This window comes from Corvus kubaryi, unplaced genomic scaffold (assembly GCF_017639235.1).
Source record: "Corvus kubaryi isolate FWS band 111438036 unplaced genomic scaffold, C.kubaryi_AGA036_p1.0 37272, whole genome shotgun sequence".
NCBI classification, from domain to species: Eukaryota; Metazoa; Chordata; class Aves; order Passeriformes; family Corvidae; genus Corvus; species Corvus kubaryi.
In genome coordinates, this window is record NW_024581084.1 from 227,291 (window position 1) to 252,359 (window position 25,069).

Consider the following 25,069-nt stretch of genomic DNA (forward strand, 5'->3'; position numbering starts at 1 on the left):
GGCCGGACCCCGGCGCCGCCGCGCTCCCCAGGGCCCGCGGGCGGGCGGAGCGGCCCCGCGCCCGGCCGGGCCGAGGGGCCGGCCCGGAGAGCCGGGCATGCCTCGCACAAGCGGGGGGTGCTCTCGGGGGGATGCAGGGGGGGTGGGAGGCAGCTTTGTTTTTGTACCGGGCGGGGCGGGAGGGGACGGGAGAGACGGCCGGGAAATAATAATGGTGAAATAGAAGTGAAAAAAATGGGGTAGGTAGGGTTTGTGGAGGGATGGAAAAATAAATTGGAAGAATTTAACAACTGTTGTAAAATTACCCCCTCGGAGCGGTTGAAGGGTGGGCAGATGAGCTTATGTTTTTGTTTTCTGCAGGAGACTTAGGCAGGGAGAGTGGAGTGGAGAGGTTTAACACAGGTCCTGAGAGCAGCTTTTATACCCTGGAACAGCTCTGAAACTGAGAACAGGAGAGCTTCCACTGCACATTGCAACACAGTCCTTCCAGCAGACACTTATATATGTATTTTTAGGGCAAATCCCCAGGCAGGAGAAGGATCTGTGTTACCCCTCCTGTGGTGGGACGTGTCCTTTTGTTAAATTTCCAAGGGAGTGCAGTTGTTTTGGCTTCAGCGCTTTGTTAGGCAATTGTTTTTTGATTAGAGTAATATGATTAAACATATCATTGATGGAAATTAAGAAATAACTGCAGGGAAATAATTGCAAGGCTGCTTCCCAGTTAATGAGAAAATGAGTAAGAGTTAACAAGGTAATAGGATTTTTGCATTATCAAAGGTACAGCAAGCTTGAGAGGAAGTTTTAAAATAACACATTTCACTTTTCATTGAAAAAATGAAAGAATTCAGTTGTGAGACAGAAATATACCCTGAAATTGGATATCCCCATTGACAGATTGAGTGTATCACCGTGGCTGGTCCTCTTGGGGTGGCTTGGATTGTTGACATCGTCTAATGTTGTTGTTCCTAATAAATAGTGTAATTGAAGCAAGGCAAAGGATAAAATGCATCACCTGCCATTATTTATATAAGAAAAGACATGTTCCTTTATAAAAAATAAAAAAATAAGCAAATAATACTTGGGAAGTTTGTATTATTTTCCAAGACTGATAGGCAGAACAGAGAGGCTTTAAAATAATGTGTGTTTAATTCAGTTGTTTCAGTACGTTTGAGCCATAGCAGATTGTGAATGAAAACTCTCTCTTTTTTTTTTTTAATGATAAAGCTTTTGTGATGGGGATAGTCTGGGGGTGCTGGGCAGGTCTACAGGGAGGAACTGATTTTGAACATTCAGTTCAAACTTAGAGGAGGGGAAAGTGTACAAGGGGCCACCACATTCCCTCCACGTCCTTGGGGTGCAAACAGGGAATCAGACTTTGGTAGGCTTGGCTTCTACAGCGCAGAAATTGTGAGTGATGGAAGCTGAGTTAAGCTTTTTTTTGTTGAACTTTAATTAGCAGAGCAGTTTTTCTTTATTGGTAAGTGAAGGGACATTTTATGTGTTATTACTGATAAATAAGAGTTCTTTTTGTAATTTGTTCTGAAAGCAGAAATTACTTCTTTATTGTTCCTGGCTGAAATCACATTTCCTTTATCACTCTTCAGCTTTGTGATTTTGTTGGACTTCTGAAATGTACAGTGTGTATTTTCCCTCTTTTAATTCATACAGACACTATGCCTTTTTAGGTGAGCCAGATGAATTTTTCTGTGGAAGAGGCTTGTTAAAGTCATGGCTTGAAGACTTGAAGGGTTGTAACCTCTAACCGCTGGCTTTTTTTGTTTTGTTTTTGTTTGTTTTTGTTTGTTTTGTTTTTGTTTTGTTTTTTTTAATTTTATTTTGGGATTTCTTTGTTTGCTTGTTTGGGGGGTTGTTTTACCTCTTCCCATCAGACTAAAACTTGAAGGGAGATGTGGAAGCAGCGTCTTATTCTCTGATTTGTCCCAGTTCTGCTTCTTGATCTGTCATGGAGGATTCTTTTCCTTTGTGAAATCTCAGTGGTTTTGGAGAAGTTCCTCCTGGGCTTTGGGATCAGCATGAGTAGATCTGGTTGTAGAAGAAGGGCTATGTGTGGGAGAGAGCTTCTACTCAAAGGTTGATTCATAGAGAAATTCTCATGTTAAAAAATGTAAGTCAGAGTGTCTGGAAAGCTTGAGGTGATATTCACAGGTGGGTATGGTACAGGTCTAATGCTTGAGAGATGGGGACAGCCTGATGCAAATCACTTCACCTGTTTGTGCTTCCTTTTGAAGGAATTTAAAATAGGGATAGTGAATTTTACTGACTGGTAAGGAGTCCTGATACGGATGAAAGAGCCCATGTAGGAGCTGGGAAGTAATATTACTGATGTTTTTCAACTCTGTTAATTCAATAATCTGATGAAATATTTTCTCCATTGTTGGCAATTATTTTTATTAGTAAAATCCCCTTTGCATTTATAGCTGGATATTCTTTCTGACTTTCAGTGTGTTGGTTTATTTTTCTTCTTATTTGTTATTTATTACCATCTTATATTTGCTACTGAACATTATTCTTGGTGTTTTCGTTTTAGTAATGGCAGAAACAATTGCTGGAGCAATTCAGATTATTAAAGCCCTTGAATCTCTCACCTCACTGGCATCCCCTCCTGAGGTCAGTGGGACCTCACAGGTCTGGTAGCAGGAGTGAAATCTAAATTAGAAAAGTCTTTGGTAATAATTTAAATCCATCCCCTGTGTACAGCCTGAGTAACTGGGGAAAGTCGTGGGAGCTGGCTTGGAGATGGAGAAGGAAGGATGGTGTCATGCTGCTCTAGCTTAGGGGATAGAGTGGTTGGACAGCTGGAATTCCCCTGCCTGGGGGATCAGTAGGCCAAGAATCCTAGTGAGCCTCAGTCCTGTCCTGACTTTTCTCCTGGCAGTGCCGAAGCTTTCTTCCTGGAAGGAAGCAGATCCCCAGTGTTCCCCTCTGTGCAGTGCTGCCAGTGGCTCATTGTGGGGGGGGGGGGGAATTCCGAATTTTGTAATCCCGACACTTCCTCCTGCTCGTATTGCAGCTGTTGAATTCTTCCTCGCTCCTTGCTGAGATGCTGTGGCAAAATTTCATTTTCACTACATGGTACATGTATTTTTTCCCCCATAAATGAAAGGATTGTGAGTTAGATTATCAGAACAAACAAGACCTTCCTTTTTCGTTCTTGTTTGTCTTGCTATCTCTTCCATGGCCTTTGGCAGCAAGACAGCACTTGTGTTTATATGTATCCATGACATATATTTAAAGACTTGGTACTTCATATGTTGGATTTCTTCCTCCCCTTTGTGTGAACTTCTGTGACTGCCATTCTTTTTCAACAAGGAAGAGAGAATGTTTCAAAAAGAGATTGTTTTTTCAAAAGTTTCCACCCAGCATTGGTATGGAATTAAAAAAAAAATCTGAAGGAATGCTTGGTCTTCTGGAGATACTGACTGGGAAAATAAACATTTGTTTGCCCCAAATGTTTTGGGGTGGGAGGAAATAACTACGTAGACAGGGAAGTTTGGAGTCTGCAAGGTCAGAGACTGCTCCACAGGAACAGACCAGTTTCTGGGGATTTCATTATGGTGACACTGATATGTGACTCAGGTTCCTTATTCCAAAACAGTCTTGCTTACTGAGCTTTTCTCTTCACACGAATATTTACAACATGAGGCTTCAAACAGAAGCAATTGCTCATGTTTGAGAAACACAGAAAAGTGAATATTACTGTAGGAAAAGAAGGGATTGGGAATTTAAGCAGGGAGATAGTAATTACCCATGGGTGAGAATTTGTTTCTCTGTTGCATTTCTATCGCACTGCCAGTTGAAGTTAAATGATACTTCATGTGGCTATAACGTAATACCCAAATATTCCTCTATAATTTTATATGCAAATTCATTGTTGTAAATTAGAAATGTACTGGTTATTTATCCAGTCTTTTCTCAGAGTCCTCCATGACACCAAATTACAGCCTTATTACAGGAAAGCCAGATAAGAAATCATAGATTTCAATCTTTTTCCTCCTTAAATGTAATTTTACTACACTGAGAGGTTCCATTTTGTGGCTACAAAGTTTGAGTGGTGACTGTGACCCCATCCTGCTTCCGAATGAGCACAAACTATCAGATTTTCTGAGTGGCATGGAGTCTTTGTCAGATGTTAGAAGGCTTGAACCTTAGCAGGAAGGTAATTTAGAATTAATAGCACTGGACTATGTAGGTTTTCCAAGAAGCAGTGGATACACAGTACTGCTGAGCTGGTAGCAAGAGGTTTTGTAGGTGATGTTATATAGAAACATGTTTTGGAGATGTGACTGTGAGCTGTTGTGCCATTTGTTGCTGTTAGTCCTGGGAAATACCACTTGCCTGCAGAATGGTGTGTCTGAGGTGAATGTTTTGAATCTTTGGCTTATATATGGTTTGGCGAAACAACTGTCATGCTCTCTGCTGTTTGTAAGCAGTAGCAAGACTAGTGATTCTCGGAGCTGTAATGAAATATTGGAGGAAAAAGAACAGTAGGTTTGTGGTCGGTATGAAATTTTGAATGTTGGAGCGGCAGGAAGTGAAGGATAGAAATGTGAGCACTGTGTGGACTCGTCTGAGCTGGTTTTATGGTAGTTAGGGTAAGTGTTACTTAGAAATGATCTTTCAGTCTGTGAATTTCACAGTGTTTTTTTTTTCCCCCGTAGTTATATATAGCAAAAATACTGTATTCATCAAAACACAAAAAACTACGGTGCTTACATATGCTTAAAAGGTCTTTCATAGCCCTTCAGACCTCATTGGCAAGAGGGAAATCTGTAACATGAGCTGTTCTTGAGAATCTTGGTTGTTAGTAATGCGGCACGAGTGTTTAATTTGCTGGAGAATGTTTAGTGGTTCAGCAAACCAAGAAGGTAACAAATCTTTGTGGATGTCATAAATGGAAAATGCCACAAATGGAAAGTGGAGTGGTTTTGGCAGTATATACAATAACGCTTCTTCGCTATATATCTTTTCACTTAATGTAAGGTCGTCTGTATTTTTTTAAGTGAAAATTTCATTTTGTCCTGGGGTGATACTGGGGGGACCGGAATGGGTAGTTGGCCTCTGTTCCCAGTAATGTTCCTTCACAGGTCTCAACTAAATTCCCCATCAGCTGGGATTCCCAAATACTGTTGGGTCAGCCACGATAGCTGCCTTGCATCTGCTCCTCTGCTATCTTGGGAGCCAGGATTATTTGGATTTCTCTCATTATCTACACAGGGAGGTCGTTAAGGGGAATGTTTTTTGCATACTTTGGAATCTATGCTAACGCAGTGCTGTGGGTCTTTTATTCCAGTGATGTTTTTGATTATAGTTGTTTGTGCAAATGGTTTTGAGGTAACTGTGCTCTGGCCATATCTTGAGACACTCACATTTGGAATGGTGCAGGACATTTGTTTTGTTGTTTGAAGTGACCAATACTACTTGGCTGTAGCTTTGTTTATATTTGTTTGGCTGGGCTAGACACCGCTCCTCTGCTTCCCAAGTTTTGTCAGGATTATGCCGTTAACCACAGCAGGATCATTACTCATTCCTGCTGATGCAGTTCTTTGAGTGGGGTTTCAAATACGTGACTGAATCGCTAATGTTCGTTTCAAAAGGAATGAGCAGAGTGAGTTCCATTGGGAAACGTGTTCTGGATGCACGTTGTGGTGTTGCTCGTAGGGTTTGCTATGAAGGGAGAACTTGGGAATCCATATTCTCTTCTTGAAAGAGTCTAAAAATTGAACCTGTTGGTACTACCACGGTCAGGCATTTGAGGAGAGGAAACAGGGATGTTATAAAAGCATCATCCATATGCAGAAAGGTTAATGTAATTAAAATAAAGAGTTAGAAGACAACTCCCCAAACCAGGCTTAGCTATATTATGCTGAACTATTTGAAGCACGGTCATATAAAAATGAATTTCAAAGGTTATTTACAACAAAGATAGCAGTTTTTAGAGGTGGAGGGTTAGTTACTGCTTTGAACTTTCAAAACTGCTCACAAAAATACCCTGTACAGTTACATAATAGGCATGGTTTGGGGAAAGATGTGTTTGGAGGATCTGTGGGCGGCATGATTGTGTTATTAAATCTGTTACGGTAGGACCCTTTTGTGCTAAGCACTGTGTAAATGCGTAACAAAAAACTCAGTCACAGTATTATTCACTACTATAATAAATTAAAGTTCATTATAAAGCTGTAATGAAGGCTGATGTATATTGAAAGAAAATTTTCCTGTTTTGTGCCGCAATGTTCTGGCTGATTCCTGTGCTTGGTTTGTGACCTGTGCAATGTACCTGATATTCAGCAGGAAGACTTTTTACAATCTTTTGCCTTTTGAATGGATTGAAAGAGTGATTCATATTTTGCATCTCAAACAGCAAATGAACTTGGGGCTTTTTTTTTTTTTTCCCATTTATCCAACTTTAAAACTGTGATAGATATCTGTAGCATCTGCAGTTGCCTTCGGGATCAAAGCTGTGCTCTTCAGGTAGATCTGCTCCCAGGAGGGTGTTGCCTTGCAGTATCAGGTCATTTCAGGAGTGGAGAAAGTTCTTGGGTGAAAATGAAAGTTTGACATTTGAGGGAACACTGTTTCAGCATTGCTACAATATCCTGTTAAGAAGAGAAAATGTGGATTGAGCACGGAGCTTTGGAGCTGCTGGGGGTGGGGAAGAGTTTGCATGGGGCTTCTGAAATGGGAATATGCTGTGATAAATAATTTCCTAGTTTAAAAACACTTTTATTTCCGAAATCCAAATACAGCTGTATTAGATGAAGCTGTGAATGGAACATGAGACTGAGAGTTAGGAACTGCTAATTTTGATTCTGTCTCTGAGACTGATTAAATCGGTGATTTTGGTAAATGAATGATGGTCAGGTGCTCTCTGCAGAGAGTGCTGCATGAGCGGCAGGTTCCGTGAGCACTGGAAAACTTTGTGACATGTTTTTGCATTTAAACTCCTGAAACATATTTGTAAATATAGTGGTACGTGTCCTGTGTTGAAATGATGCTTGGGAATCTTCTTTGACTCCCCTTTGCATTCCTTGGGAACACAGTTTGGCACTTTCTTGGCATTTTGAAAATGAGGTGACACATGTTTAGTCATATCGACACAGATGTGACTATATCATAGAGCAGACATTTCTCAGAGAGGACTTCTGGCACTACCTTGTGACTCAGTGGAGAATAGTATTGGGAATTGCAGGACTCGGTAAGTCCTTAAGATGAGTGGTGTTCAGTTTTTGGTCAAAATTATTGCTAAACACTAGCGCAGAGACAGGAACAAGGCTGTGTTCTGTTATTCAAGTGTTGAGGAAAGAGGTTCTGCCACAAGTGAGCTATAGTTTAGAAAGCTGTGGATTGTGATGTTTAAACCAGCTTTTAGAATATGGATATTCTGCAAAGTGTGTTTGAGTTTTGAGTCCACTAGGTTGGTGCTGCTTCATGGAGAGCTTGCTGGTCGTGCAGTGCTGATTCTTCCCTTTGTTTTTCTCTGGCAAATTTCATTAAGAGAAGCAAAGATTAAATTACTTTTCTAATGCATTTTTTTAAAGTAAGTGATTGGTGATGTTGTTATGGGGATAAGATGGTAACCATGGGACAATATTCCAATTGAAATGCCCTCATCTTGGGTAAGTGTGAGAAACTCTATTCTCAAAAAGCAGTGTGAACATAGAGGTATATGGAATACAAACTGCTGTTGTTAATCAGTCATTATGAAAGATTGTTTAAGTAATGATTTTCTATGAAGGAGCCAAAAACTTTAGGTGGGGCAGAAGCACCACCTATTATTATGTTACCTGGTGCTTACTATGACATACTTCTCATGTCACTTGGTTATTGCTTGCCAGATTTTAATTATTTGGGTTGAAATTTCCCATGGTAGGTGTCTTTCATAGTCTGACTTTTTGGGTGCTGTGGAGGAGAGGAAGATTCTGCCAACATGATTCCATCTTTTCTAGAAATTGGGCAAAATATTTTCTTCTTGTGTTCATGATAAATTAGAAAAGAAATAATCTAATCACCTATAGTGCTGCTTTGTGAAAAGTTGAGTTGCGTTATTGTATAGTGTTTCTGCCAAGGATATACTTGTGATCAACCTTGTGAAAATCCTCTCAGGGTTGGTCAAATCAGCATTAAGTACAAATGTAGAAGATAATCCCTGCAATGAATATGCTTCAGCCTCAGCTAAACAGGATTTCTCTGTAATTTGAAGGCTAGGGCTCCTGTGTTCCCCCCGGTGTGATTTTGGATAAAAACGAGAGCACAGAAAATTCTCTTTCTGTTCTCCTGATACCAAGGTCCTCTTTCCTCCCAGCTCTACCTTCCTGCAGCACAGAGGAAGCAGCGACTGGATTTAAACAGAAGGTGCAAAATGCAGATTTTTGCAGAATTACGTACAATAAATGTAGAGATGGGGGTGGTTGAATGAGGAGAAGGAGATTGAAAAATATTAGTATTCGAAAGAAATAGAAGGGAGGCTGTGCAGTGTACATATGATTTATTTTATAATGCTAATACACTTGTTTGTTGGAATACAGTTTTGCTATCTGCATAAATTAGAAAGTGTTTCTGAAATGGAGCAGGGAATAGCAAAAAAGGAGAAGGCAAATCCTACTTAAGCCCCATCTTTGCTACACTTAATTTTCTGTATTTCTAATGATTTTCTCATGTTGTGATGTAGAGAAATGCTGGATACTCCTAAGTCACTCTGCAGACACTGAGTGCTCTGCGTTGGTCATGTTAAAGGACTGTAGAGTACAGGCAGAGCATAATGGGGAAAAATCACTTCTAGATCTCTTAATGTGAATATAAGAAGTTTATAGAAACTTTGGCCTTGTGTGTTCTTATCTTAATTCTTTGAAAATGGGAATGTTGTCAGAATGATAAAGATATTTTCTTAATTTTTGTAAAGTGGTCTGTCACAGTATTGTAGACATCATTGAAGAGTTAGTGAAAACATTCAAATGCTGTCTTTACAACAAGATTTGAGTAACACACAGTAAATAAGGCCTCAAGCCCTGTGCTGAAGTATTTCACTGGATGTCCGTTAAGCAGCAGCCCTTGTTCTGCCTGCTCATTCCGCCAGGTAGCCCTTGGAAAATGTACTCTGTGACTAACGCAGTTAGAGGCAATATCATAATAATGCAGACACACAGAAGGCCAACATAAGCTTGTACAGATGCTTTTGTCCTCACACAACCTCAGACTATCGAACTTTACAAGCTAGTATTTGTTCTGTGAAGTTAATGAATGCAATATGTATGTATATATTTGCTTTGTGTAACCAGGAACCTTGTATCTGTTGGCTGTGGATGGCTTTCAGACAACACCAGCACACATCATGTAGATGCTGTGCTTTGACTTGCCAGGTATTTTGCTTAGTTCCGTCAGGACAGGTGATGTTTCCAGACATCTGTGTGAAAAAGGATCATTTTAAAGGCAGGATGTGAAGGTATTAGGGATGTGGTGGATGGGGTGGTTGCAAGTGCTGAGGCCATGAGTTATTTCTAGATTTTGAGCCAAAGATAGCCAGTCTGTCCATGTCTGAGTGTTGCTGCTGCTGGCTGCACAGATTGTCCTTTTGCTGCCATTTCCAAAATGAAAATAAAACAGATTAGTAAAGGTAATAAAGTGTTAATAATCACTTAGTAGTCTGTACTGAAGTCATAACTGGCATGCAAAAAAATGTAACTTGTTACTGTCTGTGATGTATGTAAAGTGGTTTAAAGCCTGCAGAGGAACCAGATGCAGAAGGCATTTGCTCTTAATCTCAGTTGCCTCTGTCGTTATGTGAATGATAAACCACGCACGGCTCTCGTTTCCTTTTCAAGAAACGTGGTTGTGTTTATTCTATACTTTAGGTTCACAGGAGCAGACTCAGAGCTCCATTTATGTGGCCAGAGATCACTTGTCCTCCTAATTTATGGTGCTGTCTTTGATTTTTCAATGTGAAAGGATAGTCTAAGCATTTAGTGGTCGAGGGCATCATGAACCTCTCCTCTCCCCTTTTTCCCTTCCCCAAACAGGCATATCATGTTCCTCAGAGGCATTGGAGCAGGATTCTTGCTGCTGTTATGATATAGAATAAAACCTTGAAATGTGCTTGCCTCATTCGGTATGCTCCATTTCAGATTTAACATCATTTTTGTAATTGAAAGTAGGGTCATTTTGCCTGGAGTTGTACAACATTAGCCAAAGTAATTCAGTTATTTCAGAAAACTGATTAGATTGTCCTCTCTCAAGGGTGGAGGCTTTTGTATTTGTTCTGTAAGGTGTGCAGTGCATTTCTGAAAACTCCTTAGCTGCTATTACGGACTTCAGCCATAATTGCAATAAATGAGTGTGTAAGATCTTTGCTGTTATATTTTTCTTGAAAGAAAAAAAGCTAAAAGCACCTTTCATATAATTCTTTTTTGCACCCTGTGTATGAAAGATGCACCATCCTTTTCCTCTCTGTTACATTGGTACAGTGCACTATCATGATCTACTCTCATTTTATTAAATGATTTTTTAGACTGGGATTATTTATGATGTGTAGGTCATGACATTAGGACAGCACTTTTTTTTTCTGTATGTGTCTGTAAGTCACTTCTGTATTTTGTGCAGCTCTATTTTATTCCATCCTGGAGGCTTGAATAAAGTGGTTTTGGGTTTTTATTTTATTTTTTCATCTCAAGGCAAAGATGGGGTTATTTTACCACAATAGATAAGGAAAATAAATGGATATTTAATTTTATTTTACTGATATAAAGGTATTTTAGTGGTATTTGGTAATAATACAAAACCAATTGACATCTAGAGATGGAAGCATGCCTTAAGATGGGATCACAAGAGATGCCAGAGCAATTCTATAATATGATTCAACAGTGGACAGATGTACTATTTCTTATTTTAGTTTGTGGACTGGCAAATGCGGTTTGTTTGCAGAGTTTTGATAGTTGAATTTCAGTGGCCCCTGATTTTTAACTATTATGTTGGCATGTTCACAGTAGCTAACTTTTTTATTGTGTCATATATTCAAGATATTAATTCAGATTAAAACCCACATCTTTCCATACCTATATAAACTAAAGTATCTTGTCACTTTTTGCTTGATAATTTTGAGTGAGAGGGAAACTATTAATCACAGGGATTGTAGCCATACCAACTTTGTGACTTCTCAAATATTACTTGTATACATTATGGAAATAACAAATTTTTGAGCCCTTAATGTGTGAATAGCTTACATCTCAGTTTACCAGTAATAACTTTGTGAAAGGGATGGGATGTGTACTGCTTGGGTCTGTAGTCTAAAAACTTTGGAAACTCTGCTTTAGTGAAACCTGGAGACTGTTGGATGGATCATGGAGCAACTGCATGGAGCAGTTAAGCTGATGAATGCAGCCTATAGCATTGACTGTTATGGGCAAGAAAAATAAATAAGGCTTTCCTTTCACTGGTGAGTGATGCTTTGCTACAGCTCTTGATGGTAAATAGCAGCACATGGCAGTAATTGATAGGTAACTGATGTCTTGGTATCAGTAAGAGGCTGAGTTATAACTTAACCTTTCCCTGGGTCTGTTATCTGTCTTGTTACACATTTTTCATGAAACCTGCAGCATCTTCGAGACCCTTCAGACTTCTGGGAAATTCAGTTCCAATTGACTTGAAGCTCAGAACTTACTGAGGAAGGACAGAGCAACCAGTCTCGTAAATAAATCCAGTAGGTCTCTTACTGCTCTTAAAAGGAATTGCTGGGAAGTTCTGATAAACCAGCTGTCTTTTCTTGAGTATTGCCTGAATTTATTACATGTTTAAAACTTCTGTCCAGTTTGGTGGCCAGTCTGTGAGATGGGCTGAAAAATCCCAAAGGGTTGGGAAACAGAGTGCTTGCATTTCTGTAGAGAGGGGCAGGATGAGTGGAATTCATTCTGCCCTGCTCTCAGAGCCTGCACCAGCTTGACTCCAATAGGCAATGGAAGGGCAAATCTATCTCCTCCTCTCCTTTCCTGCAGGACAGGAGGCTGCTAACAGGAGGACATGGCTGAATGGCTTTGGCAAGGAATATTTTGTGCTTATTTCTCTCAGCAGAGCTGTTTGAAGGGTTATGGATTGTAATGGGAGGCAGCTGGAGAGGCTCTTCCCCTGCACATTCCCCATGGCAATGGGTCTCATTCATTTGCTTCACTCTGTGATTCCCAGGATGTGGCTCTTGAAGTAAATTCAATTGACAGTAAATCCCTACCAGTCTCACTGTAGGACTGCAAGTTGAACATCATTGCTTTAGCATAAATCTTTACAAGAGATGTTAATGTTTGGTTAAAATATGCAAATATTTACTGACTTGTCTACTGTTTGTCAGCTTGGCATGCGAGACCTTGGATCTGATCCTTCTGTCTTGGCAGACATTGGGAATTTTGCCAGTAACATTAATAGGAACAGCATTGTGCCCTCTAATCTGTTTGTTTATGAAGTACAGCGAGAGTTATCTGGCTAGATGCTTTACAGTGAATTGAAAAAGCATCTGTTTGAAATTTTTTTAGGAACCATCACATGCTTTAACTTATCATTATCTTAGTGCATGGACCCTTTGATTCCATAAAACACATCAGTAAGCTGTGGAGCATGGAAGTGCACAGTCATGAGTAAAACTGCTGTGAAACACTAGAATTTTAGTTCATGATGTTCTCTCCTCCTACATAGATTTTAATTTGAAGTTGGACTCATCAGACTGTGGAGTAGCTCTTCAGAGCCTCCTGTGCACCAAGCAGGCGTAGTGTTTACTTGGAAATAAATGACTGTGTAGATCACGTTGTTTATCACTCTTCCTCCTCAAGCTGTCCCTTCTGCCTTTCCCAGCCCCCTCTGCACTTCTGGAGGGGAAATGTGCAGCTTTATTTGGAGATTAAATTTTAGTTACTCTTTCTGTATTTGTTTACAAAAGCCCTTTGGCAAGAAGGTGGAATACTCATTAGGAATATTGAGCCTGAAAATCATTAGTCGTAGGGGGGGAAAAATTGTCATGCTTAGTTGTAAAAACCACTGAGGTTTAAGTAACACCAGTTGGAACTAACCAGGTCTTTGAAACAATATTTTGTGGAAGACAAGCTGAGTACAAATTGGCCTTCAAAGAAATGCAAGTTCAGTAAGTTCTCTTCTACTTAAGGGCAGGAGTTTTTTGAGGTACAAAGTATGATGCCAGATTATATATTTATATATATAATTTCTTAGGGAAGTCCCCCTGTTTCAGATATGCAACTTCAGCTAGTGGGAATATGCCTGTTTACTGGTTCTTCAATATTTTGAAGATGTATTAAACTTCACTATAGGATAAGTTATTTCTCAAAATTGAATTTTGAACTCTTTTGGCATGTGGTTTTCCAGGTCTCTTTGAGAAAATGAATAATCATGACGTTTGTCCTGTTACATGTTTAGTATTTTAATTTCAGTTTTGCAGACAGAAGTGAAGCTCATAAGTTTTGCAAAGAGAGTTGGGAGTATAGCACAGACCTTGTGACACTTCAGCTTTCAATTCTAATCTGTAATAAATCCTACTCTTAGACTGAACGTAGAAATTCCAGTTTTATGCTTGAAATCTTGAAAATAAAGATTTGTAGAACTGAAAATAAATTTCTTTTAACAAGTGCCTTCACGCCTTGGCTGTTAATGATTCTGTGAATACTTTAAGATTGGAAACGGCCTCGAAGGTTGAGTCCAACCTTTGACAAAATACCACTGTGCCAACTAAACCAGATTGTGAAGTGCACTTGTTTTTGAGCACTTCCAGGGATGGTGACTCCATCACTTCCTGGGTAGCCCATTCCAATGCTTAGCCACTCTTCCAGTGAAGGAATTTTTCCTCAGATCCAACCTAAACCTCTCTTGGTGCAGCTTGAGGCCATTTCCACTTGTCCTGTCACTTCTTCTCAGGGAGCACAGCCAGACTCCCACCTGGCCACAACCTCCTTTCAGACAATTGCAGGGATTGAGAAGGTCCCCCCTTAGCCTCCTTTTCTCCAGGCTGAGCCCCAACAACTCCCTCAGCTGCTCCTGATCACACTGGTGCTCTAGACCCTTCCCCAGCTCTGTTCCCCTCTCTGGGCTCAAATGAGCCCCTCAGTGCCCTTCTTGAGGGGAGGAGCCCAGAACTGGACACTGGCCTTGTGGTGAGGCATCAGCAGTGCCCAGCAGAGGGGCAGTCACTTTTCCCAGTCCTGCTGGGACTTAGGAACTGCTCTGAATGATTTTAAATGTAGGCAAGTCAGGTACTTCAACAGACTAGATTTTAAGAAATGGTGGTTGTAATTCATGTTCACAAGTTTCAGTTGCTGATACAGGGTACCAAAACTAGGAACAATAGTTTCTGAAGTCAGCAGGAAAGGTCAGGTGTCTCCAAGGAACAGTCTAGAGCACCTGGATTGGAATCTGAAGTAGATGGCACAAAGACCTAATAAATGTCCGTATTTGAGTCTGCATGTACGTCCATAGGTGGGATTGAAATGAAATGAGAGCCTGAGTGCATAATTTTCCACATGTTGTCCACGTACTGGTTTTGTTTGTTATAATTTGATTTTTTTCCAAACAAATTACACTGGAGTGGCTCCGTATCTATCACTGTGTCCCATACACTGTGATTTTGGTGGGTTTTTTACACCCTGAAATATCATCAGCGTGACTCAGTTATCCAACAGCTTGGTCCTTACTGCTCTTGCTTCCACTTAATTTACGGGATTTTGCTCAGGGTCAGTTATGTCCTCTGAGGGACTCTGGAGTCTTCAAATTGACCAAAGAAATTGTGTGGCCACTTCTAGGTGTGTAAAATCCAGCTTCTCGAACACAAGAGTTCTATATTTATCCAACTAGTCAGCGTAAGGCAAATGATAAGGAACATCTTTGTCTTTTACGTGGTGCCGTGCTGGAGGAAGAAGGGCTTTCAAATGCCTGTCAGCTGCACTGGCCAGGTCACTTAGGATGGAATCTGTGTTTAGTCAGCTCTTTGAGAATAAACACACAGAAGCTCTGCTCAGCCTTTTGGTCAAAGGAATTTTGGTTATATGTCAGCCAGGAAGTGAGGAAATCAAAAGTACAGCAGAGTTCATGGAGTCCTCTATTTTCAGTCCCTTAGGAGGAAAACAATGTACATGAGAAAAGCATCAATTAACTGTTGTATCACCGTGGAAGCAGATCCTAGATTTGTGAAATACACAGTGGTCTAAAATGGTAGTGAAGTGGAAACCAGTGTGATTTTTGGTTGCATCTATAAAGGGTCCCTGCATACACAGCCTAAGAATACCTAACATTTATGTAGTTGAAAATATGTGCTTAAGTGATCCAGCAGAATCTTTAATAGAATTACCTCATGAATGAATTTACTCATATGGAAATGCAAAACCTACTTGCCTGTTCCTATTCTGTTTGAAAATGCAGACACATTTTTAGCAGAAGAAAAAAAAATGTGGATGAATGAGGTAATATTTTACAAGGCTGTTATTAAGAAAGAGACACATGTCACAGATTTGTACCAGGATAACTGTGAAATAGTCATGCTTACGTTATTTCATTTTAGAGAAGATTTTTTTTTTAGTTGTATATGAGAAATTTTTATATCAGTGTTGTAAAAGGGAAGCTAGTTTATGTCTTGAAAAATCAATATTCCTTTATATAATTATTTTGATACTGAATGGAAATTTAGAATAGAAGGGAAAACATAGAACACTATGTTGTACAATGTATTAAAAGACTTGTTTACATTTCTCCTGAATGTTGGCTTAGGCATGTGTTAATGGGAAAAGTGGGGTCAGGGATTATTTTTCATATGGGGAAAATGCATTTATTTGACTTCCAGATAAATTCTTGAAGTTACTTTACTTTCGGTTGAAAATCTGAAAATACCAAGTATAAAGGAAGCTTTTAACAGTGAATTTTTAAAGTGGACTAAAAATAGTTATTTGAGAGAATTGTAATAGTTGATCTGTAATCAGGAATATTGACAATATGCTGCTTGCTAAAAGCAAAAATGAGAACTGTTAGTTTTTTTCCTCTTTCAGTTATCAGAACCCGTTTTTGTGAAGTCTGCTTTAAAGTACAGTGTCTCTAGGGATGTGTATTATGGATTTAAATATTATGTCAATGAAGGGAGAATGTAGACAGAGATTACAGAAGTGCTTTGCTCTTCTGTTGGTGGTTCAGATGTAGATAACCATTTGTCTTAGTTTATTGGCAGATAATGTCTGTCTGTATACAGATTTCTATTATAACTATCTCAATCCCCTCAAATATTTACTTTAAAATTATTTAAGAAGTTCTGCACAAAGGTGTTGGTGTGGCAGAGGTATCTAGACTTTCTCAGCTGTAAATGTAGCTAAACCAGCAGGAGGAATACACAAGCGTTTGGTTTGCTGTTGACCCCCTGGTCTTTCCTATCCTTCCCTGTCCTCCCTGTTGTCCTTTCCCCAGGGGAAGCACCTCCTCCTCCCGAGTGTAGGTGAGAAGTACTTGGAAGAGAAGGTGTTGTGGAGTCCATGGCTGCAGGCTCAAGAGACAGCACTTAGGGGATGAGTTGTGTTCCTTCCAAAGCAAAGGTTGTGTTGCCATTGAAGACCCAAAAGCCTCTGCTTAAATCCATGCTGACTTTAAAATTTGAAACCCCTACTTACATTCTTAAAATCAATCGTGGGCTTTATGTACCTTCTTGAATTAGAATCAAAACCAAGAGCTGGGATGGAGAAAAGCCTGGGAAGAAATTAGTTAGTGAGAAGCTTGGTTTAGGAAATGTGACTGGCATAGCACAAGGGGGATGTGATACAGCACCTTGAGATGGGAATGGAAGTTGGTTGGCAAGTTTTCAGTGCCATTCCACAGCTAACCAACATTTTATCGTCCCCTCTGCCCCCGCTCTAGGATTTCTGTCCCTGAGTCATGGCAGACAGAAGACCAGAGAAGGCATGTGAACAAGCATGTGAATCCCTTAAGCAGCAGGATTATGAAGTGGCAGTGAAGCATTGCACAGAGGCTCTCCTTTCCCTCAGCCAGTACCCCCCAGCTCACCTCCTGGAGCCCTGCCAGGCAGAAATCGACCGCATCAAAATCGAGACTCTTCTGTATAGAATTGCTTCCTTTTTACAACTTGTGAGTGTGACTCTTTATAGTATCTAGTGAACTGGAAAGAAAAGTCAAATATCTTGTATTGTCAAGATTTAAATACAACTCAGAATTTTTGGCATGTTGCTCTGCCCACAGAATCCCTCTTGCTATGATGTGAGGCTTCTGTCTTGTAGCTCTCCCTGATCCGTTTATTTTTCAGGATTGGAACCTCTTACTTTGGGTCTCAATCACACTTTTCTAAACAAATAAGGAAAAATACTTCAAACATTTAAAAAAAAAAAAAAATATATATATATATATATTCCAGGAAGGCAAAGTAGCTAAGTTTAGGGTACATATGCTAAATTACATACCAAATTACCTTATCTTTAAAGAGCATGAAGTTAAAGTTTCCACAAATAAAAACACTCAAAAAATGAAGTTAAGAAATGCCAGAATCTAGGTAACTGGTTTATACCTGCTTTAGCTCCATTTGCGTATGCCTAAAATTAGTTTTTTAATGCTTAATCCCAGCTTTCCAGGGCTAGACTAGCGCATATCTGGTGAAAGATGTAACTTTTAGACTCTGGCAAATATTTATTTAGTGGAAAGGTGAAAACAGGTCTTGTAAGGGTTTGTAAATGCAAAGCAAGAAGCATAACCCTGAATTATAGGTGACCCCATTGCCAAAGTCGTGTCCTTCCTTTAAAGCATCAGAACTACAGTTTCTTAAGGGAAAGGACATTACAGTGCTTAAGAATAAGCCTACAACCTGCATTTTCTTACCTTTCTGTAATGCTGTTACAGATTTACAGGGGCCTTATCCACTCCAAATCTTTATGTATTGAGTAGGAGCTGTTTCATCCCAGGTGGAAAAAGTTTGGCCAAGTCACAAGACCTTGCTGGGCAGCTTTAAGACAAATCTTGCCCATCTGATGAGGGAGTGTTTTTAAGCATTCTTTAAATAAATAGCTGGATTGGACTATTCAGTGTGCAAAACAAGAATTGGGAAACCTCTTAAATGAAGAAGTGACCTATCTTATGGCTCCTCAGGGGAAGAGATTCACAAATAACTGAGGTTGGTTTTTCTAATAGAAGTTGTGTTACCGCAGACTTGACCTCTCAAAATTATTTCCATAAGCAAATAGGCACATTGGTGCTTGGAGTATTTAATACATTTCTGACGCCATTCTTTGAAAATCCTCTGAGACACCTATCTGGATGTTCATTATAGTGCTATTATTGCAGTAAGTCTGCAGGGAGTTTGGAAAAAGACTTGAAATCAAAACTTTCCTATTAAAGACTTGAATTATATAGATATGTAAAGTCTTAAAAGTAAAAGAGGAAAACAATCCAAACTTTCCTTCTTGTTTTCTAAACAAAATAATCTTCAAAATCACTTCTGAAAAGACAGAATAAAATAATGTGCGTATCTTAAAATTTCAACAGATCCATAGTAGTGCAAGATTAAAAACCACACAGTGTCTAGAAAGTTAAGTTTTCTATTTTTTTTCCTAGGTGTTGTATAAAACATACACCTTTGCACATTCAGGCTCTTCTTTTAAAATGTCTCCGTGCTGAGAATTTGAGAAAAAGTCAGCATTTTAAGAATTAACTGAGAATTTGAGAAAGAGTCAGCATTCTAAGAATTAATTATATTATAATTGACGTGTGATTTATGTTCTTTACATGTTCCACCCAGGAAAAGACAAGGTAATGGTTTCTAAAAAGTTTTAAAAAACTTGTAATTCAAACATGTAGTTGTTTATGCTAACTGGAATAATGCTATTTTTAAACTTTTCATGTTTTACCTTTCAGAAAAAGTATGGGCAAGCAGATGAAGACTGTAGGCATGGTATGCTTATTTTCTTTTTTTATTAAATAGTGTTATGAATTGCAGTCAGTTGTCTGAATTTTTAAAACTGATGCCCAGATTTGTTAGTTTGCTAACACGGTTTTTTTTCCTATTTAAAATTATGTATCTGCTTTATAATACTTTTTCTGCTTTTTTTTTTTTTCCCTTAAAGAGAGATCTCACTATTTTTCAGCTCTTGCTCACGTACCAGGACTCAAATACATGTCTTTGGCACAGTGGTGCTATTTAGCTAATAGTTATTTTAGTGCACAAATGTAGGAAGAGTTGATAATGTCAGGATTCTTATGAAGATAAAGACAAAAAGACAGCTGATTGTTCTGCCTTTCTTCCCAGGGACATGGTGGATATTTTGGTTTGCATTTGGGCCTTAGTTCAGAGAAAATCAAGATGATGCACATTTGTTAAAGCTTCCAAATGTACCTATGTCACAATGAAGTTGAGCCTTTCATGTTTCACTGCCTTGTTCAGTTTGGGTATTTTTGAAGGAATTAACCATCTTTCCTAATCCTCTGTTGTTCATGTATAACGCAAATTATTCAGAATTCACTGAGAGCTCACTGAGTTTGGAAAGTGTTGGAACACAGTTTATCAGTTAGATTTGGAAAGAAAAGGTGGGTAGGTCCTACCTTTCGGTTTTAATTCTTTAACTACTCCTGAATGTTAAAGGAAGTTTTTTCAGGTGCAGTTTTGTTACACAGACTGTGATCTACTCTTCTGACATTCCTATGCTAGCAATGATAATCTTTAAATTGTTCCTTTCTGGGTTTGTGGATTTTAATTTGGTTTGGGTTTTCTTTAATGTGTTTGTCTTCACTGATAGTCAAGTCATAGTTTGGGGAATTTGTGGGGCTCTGCAGCCTGCTTGTAAAGGTCCATAAAAATTGACGAAGAAAAAGAAACTTGCTTTCTCTAGGTGTAAAATTAAAGTTTAATAACTTACAAAAGTCTGAATGTCGCTTAATCAGTACCATTCTTAAAATAGCCTGAAAGTTTTAAAAAATTTCTTTTACCTTATTGATGTATGCTATAGGGGTGTAATATTCTAACTTCAGAGTTGTCTTTCATGATGGCAAATAAAAGTGAGAGACATATGGAAAGCCGAATGATGGTTAAAGGAGGTAGGAGGGAGAATGCTGTTTTTAATGAATAGTGTTCTCATTGATGAGCTCTGATGGGTTTGTCATAGGGGACAGGGGTGACATTTATCTGTGGAAGTTTATCTTGGTGTGTGTGTGTCAGTTATCAGTATCTCAAAGGAACTGTCATGGTAACTGCTTGTCATCTCTCACTGGACAGGCGTAGAAGTGGGTGGAATAGGACCACTGATCTCTTATCTTCTTTTTTAAAATTAAGTAGGAAAAACCAGCCTTTAAATGTATATTAGTTAACAAAGAAATAGCATCCAGATTAATGTTAATTTCCTTTATTCATGCCAGCATATTCTGCACATATTTTTTTCCAGATCTAAAACTGAGGACATTTTTGAACTTACTAATGCCATATTTATGTATGTATATAAAAATGTTGTGTATGTGTTTATATATATATATACACACATATACACACATACCATATTTTTATGAATATACGAATGAATGATTTGGTTGTGGTTCTCCATGATGTGTGGTTATCAATTGTAGCCCAGCACCTTGACATTTAGAGTATCTGCTATCTGCATTTATGATCCCAGAAGGTCTTAGTTTTAGTTTGATGTTTGAAGTATTGGGAAGAAACAACCTTAGCATGGACTACTTGATACTCACACTCCTTGTTGCTCACAGGCTTTTTATAATGGGCAAAGCTTTTTTACAAGACTTGACACATTGCGCAGCTATGATGGTTTTATTTTAACCTGAATGATCAGTGTATTTTGGAATAGCTGGAGAAATACATGTTCTTTATAGTATGCTGCTTGCAGTGTTACAAGGAATTATGATAACTTAAAATCTGTTAAATTATTCCACAAATCTTTCCCAAAAGATACTGGTTAATGTGTTGCAACTTTTTATGTGCAACCGTATGTTTTAGCTTGGTGATATTATGCAGATAGTGGTATATATCATAATTGGAGATTTAATCTTTGAGATTAAAATAGCAAACTGTCAGACATGTTAAAGCTATTTTCGGTGCTTCTGCTTCTGATTTGGGAAGTAAGTTCTATTTTTGGCAATGTGGTCAGTACTATCAGAGTGGTGAATTCAGACTAATTTTTGAGGCACTTTATAAGAAAGGATTTAGTTACCATTGCAGTTTGAAGAGATGCTTAGCTGTTTTTATTTAAATGTTTTGTGGGACTATTTCTTTATTGAGCCTTTAATGCAATTTCTGTTAACGACGTGAACGTCTGTTGAGTGAGGAGTTTTGATTTAATTTTCTAAAATGTAACCCTGAAGTTGTGGTGAATGTGAAATTCCTATTAGCACTAACAGGGGCTGTTTGCATCTGCATGAGTAGCAGTATAAACACAGATGTTGATGTTGCCTGCAATAACAGTTATTTTATAATTCCTTAATTTTAAACAACTGTCCAGCCTTCTTTTCAATTCACACGCTAGGCTTGCTAAGCTTTTTAGTCACTCTGGCATTTCCTTTTCTGGACAGGTAATACATGTGATTAAGTGTTGTTCCAGCTTGTCTGAAGCACGTCTGTATCGTGAAATAAATCCTGTCCCTGCTGGAAGTGTTCAGGAAAGTGTCTGTTTGGCACTGCTCGCTGCTGATCCCGTGCTAGGAAGCATTCAGAAAGTTTTCTGTTACATGGAGCCTGTAAATTTCTGGGCTCAGACAGTCGTTCCTATATGCCACACTTTGCAGCATAAGTGAATAAAAGCCCTTTTAAAGGAGCAGGAATTGCCCATGAGGAGGTTGGCTATTTTTGGAAATGACAGGGCATGCATTTTGTGAGCATGAATGGATCTTCCTAAGCATGTTTGTGTTACTGAGAGGTTGTTGGTTGCTATTTCTTTTTTTACTCTTTCTGTGAGAGGAGGTCCTTTGTGTCTGTGTCAGATATTTGAATTTACCCTTCCCATATTTAATTTATGTCTATTTTAGCATGCAAACATGACAACCTTTTTTGAGCTCATGTGCAGCATTTATTAGATGGTGGGAGACAAGCTTCAAGTTAATATTAGACAACACCACATGATACTTAATTTACATCCAAGAAGCCCTGGATTCAACCTGAGCCTCAGACTTTGTTCTCTTGTTAAGGCTGAAGGAAAACTGTATGTATGACTTAAATGTTTGGTGTGCTGAGGATAATGGTAGCTGATTTGTGTTGCAGTGCTGGGAGAGGGGCTGGCCAAGGGCGATGGATCTCTCCGGGCAGTGCTCTGCTGCATGCATCTCAAAGGGAAGCTGCAAATTGTGTCTAATGTTCTTTCCAAATCACTGATGGGGGAATCACTGGTAAGTGGGTTTGCTGCAATCTACATGATTTAAAAAAACAGTTTTAAAAAATCTGTTTAATAACAAACTTCCAAACATACGTTTCATTGGCAGGTTGCAACAAAAATTATTTGTGTGGAAAAGATAAATATATGGGCACACATATGTCATCAGGATGCCAGGTTCTTGCATAACCAGTGTTTCAGAGTTGTTAGGATTTTGAAAAGTTTTTTCATTGTTGGCCCGGAATCATCAGGGAATGTAAAATAAATTTGCATATTTGTGTGATTGACGAGAATAATACAAATCTCAAACTTTTGCTTGCTTATTCTAAATTTTACCTGACCCCATTTTGCATGGACTTCTGGAATTCTGTCCATTAAAGCAGAAAAATTATTGATTGGACTTTCAAATAACTGGCCCATGATAAGTTGTAAGACAGCATAAAAAGCTTTTCAGGAAAAGAACAAAAGCTTTGCATTTCAAGACGAAGGTAGAGGTCTGAGTTCAAAGCTTCTATTTTACCCTTGAACTGTTAAAACTTGTAAAGACGCTTTTAACCCCAGATGTGTAAGTAACTTCTGACTCCTATGTGACTACTCATATGGGGAAAATTAGGGACATATGTGAGTCTAAAAAATAGCGTCTCTTTAATTTCTGTTATCTGGATTAAATAGGAAGTTCATCATCATGAACTGCTGGCCTTAATAAACAGAAACATGGTCATAGCTTGGTCAGACTGAGGGGAACGTGTGACATCAGAAACTTGCAGGAGAACCTCTTACCCTGAGATTGGATCCTGTCTCCCATATCTTGGTGCTTAACTGAATCAGTAGGTTATTTATGAGAGTTCTGTTTGTCTGTCTGGGCTGTATCCTGAATTCCCTTCCCCCCGGCCATTGGCTATTTTTACATAAAGAAAGGGTTTTTTTTCTTTGTTTAGCTGTTTTCTAATGAAAAAATGTTTCATTGAAAAATTCCTGGTGAGGTTGAAGGAAACTTGCCTTCAGGAAAAATTAGTAAAATAGCCTTATTGCAGGGAATGTAGAGTGCCCTTGTTTTGAGCTGCTGTTGTGCAAATAAAGGTACCTTTGTATAGAGTTCCAGAGTGTCATCCCAAAGCAGAGTTTGAGAGGTTTTTACAAGCTTTAGGTTGTTAGACACAGTTGTTTTCAGTAGGAATATTAAAATCAGCAGCTGATTTTCTGACTTGTGCCATTGTTTGAAAGAAGAAGTGAAACAAAGTTTTGGAATGAATTTATTGAAGAGTTGGAATCCATCCAGTTTCCTCCCCAGTGGCTTAAGAGAATGATTCTTGGTAACATTTTTTGCTCTAATACATTTAAGCTCAACAAGTTCAATTTTCAGCCTTCTGCTGCAAAAGTGAAAAATCATTTTGGAAAAAGCCTGAGTGTGAGGATTGTTAAGTGTGTAAGTTTTCAGCAAAGAGTAATTTCTGCTGCTCAGTAGCACAGTCAGAACATGGAGAAATCTAACAAATGTAGGAGCACTTAATTAAATTTCTGCAAGAGATTATAGAAACAAACCCCATAGGTCTGGGTTCCTTTAATCAAAGTTTTGACTTAAAAGAGTGTGAAATTGTTGCGAATAGCTATGTATTTCACATAAATTCAATTTTGAAAGATTTTTACTTCAGTTGTACTTGACTATGCAGTTAGTTACATGGCTAATCTTTACTTTTGAGGGAAAACTCCAAAAATTACACAGTCTACATCAGAGCAGGAAGAGTTATGGAGCTGCAGAAATTAGTGATCTGTGAAGCAGATCCTTAAAAAGAAATGAATCCATCACTCCAACAGCAGTGAAAGATTGTTATATTAATTCTTCAGAGCTGAAGTGTTGCAGTAACCATGGTATAATTTTTTCCTCAAGTTCTTCTTAATATGGTACTTTCCTGAATTGTCCTGTATGGATACTTGCTGTAAGTCTAGTGCTGGTTTTGGCCAGTGTAGAATTCACTCTTTCACCATAATGTTTACTCAGTTTTATTTAGTGTCATTTAAAATTGGTGTTGTAAGTCAAACTCGACTTTTCATTCTTTCCTTTCTCTTGGTGTTGAGGGGGCAATGGAGTTGCTTGCTGTGGTTTAATGCATGTAATGGTGTTCATTAATTAATATTCTTTCTGCCCCCAGAATGGGATGGTAACTAAAGATCTGACACGACTGAAAACACTTCTTGCTGAAACAGAGGTAATAATGAGGATATTATTGGGAAAATAACGAGCAGTACCTGAAGCAGCTGAAGGGCTGCTTTCCACGTGTCCCAGGAGATCCAGGCTCAGATCCAGGCTGAGAACAGACTGGTTCAAACATTATTGTTTCTGCTGGTGTGTTGGTCTTTACCCAACAATGTCTTGCAGGACGTATGAGAAAATAAAAAATGATGCTAATAGGTTGTTTATTCTCGAAATAGAAAGTAGAAAGAATTCCAAGCATTTAGATATGCTTTATTTATTTATTTATTTATTATGTTTTTCTCTGTTGGAAATTGGTCTGAAGTAATAAACATGACTTCAGAATTTTTTAAACAATATAAATACCTTCTTAATCACCTTTTTTTTTGTACTGGACATCAGACTCTCCTGTCTGCTGATTAAATTGTCCCCTCTCTTTTTTTTCCTTATGCTTAGTCATTTATTTAAGCTTTATTTTTGATGTAGATTGAAAGCTGAAGGACTTACTAATGCAGTTTAGTTTTTGGTGTTTTAGAAATTC

At 38.6% G+C, this 25,069-nt stretch overlaps 1 protein-coding gene across 3 annotated transcripts in view; it reads left to right on the forward strand.

The window, feature by feature from the left end:
• HELZ (helicase with zinc finger) overlaps positions 1–25,069 on the forward strand; it is an 84,914-nt gene that overhangs the window by 447 nt on the left and 59,398 nt on the right. For 2 of the 3 annotated variants that reach the window (XM_042025477.1, XM_042025479.1), the window contains exons 2-5: positions 16,883–17,112; positions 18,886–18,922; positions 22,229–22,353; positions 24,488–24,544. In XM_042025477.1, coding sequence (XP_041881411.1) covers positions 16,903–17,112; positions 18,886–18,922; positions 22,229–22,353; positions 24,488–24,544 — 429 coding nt within the window. In that variant the 5' untranslated portion in view covers positions 16,883–16,902. The remainder of the gene's footprint in view (positions 1–16,882; positions 17,113–18,885; positions 18,923–22,228; positions 22,354–24,487; positions 24,545–25,069) is intronic. The other variant, XM_042025478.1, reaches the window with a different exon arrangement.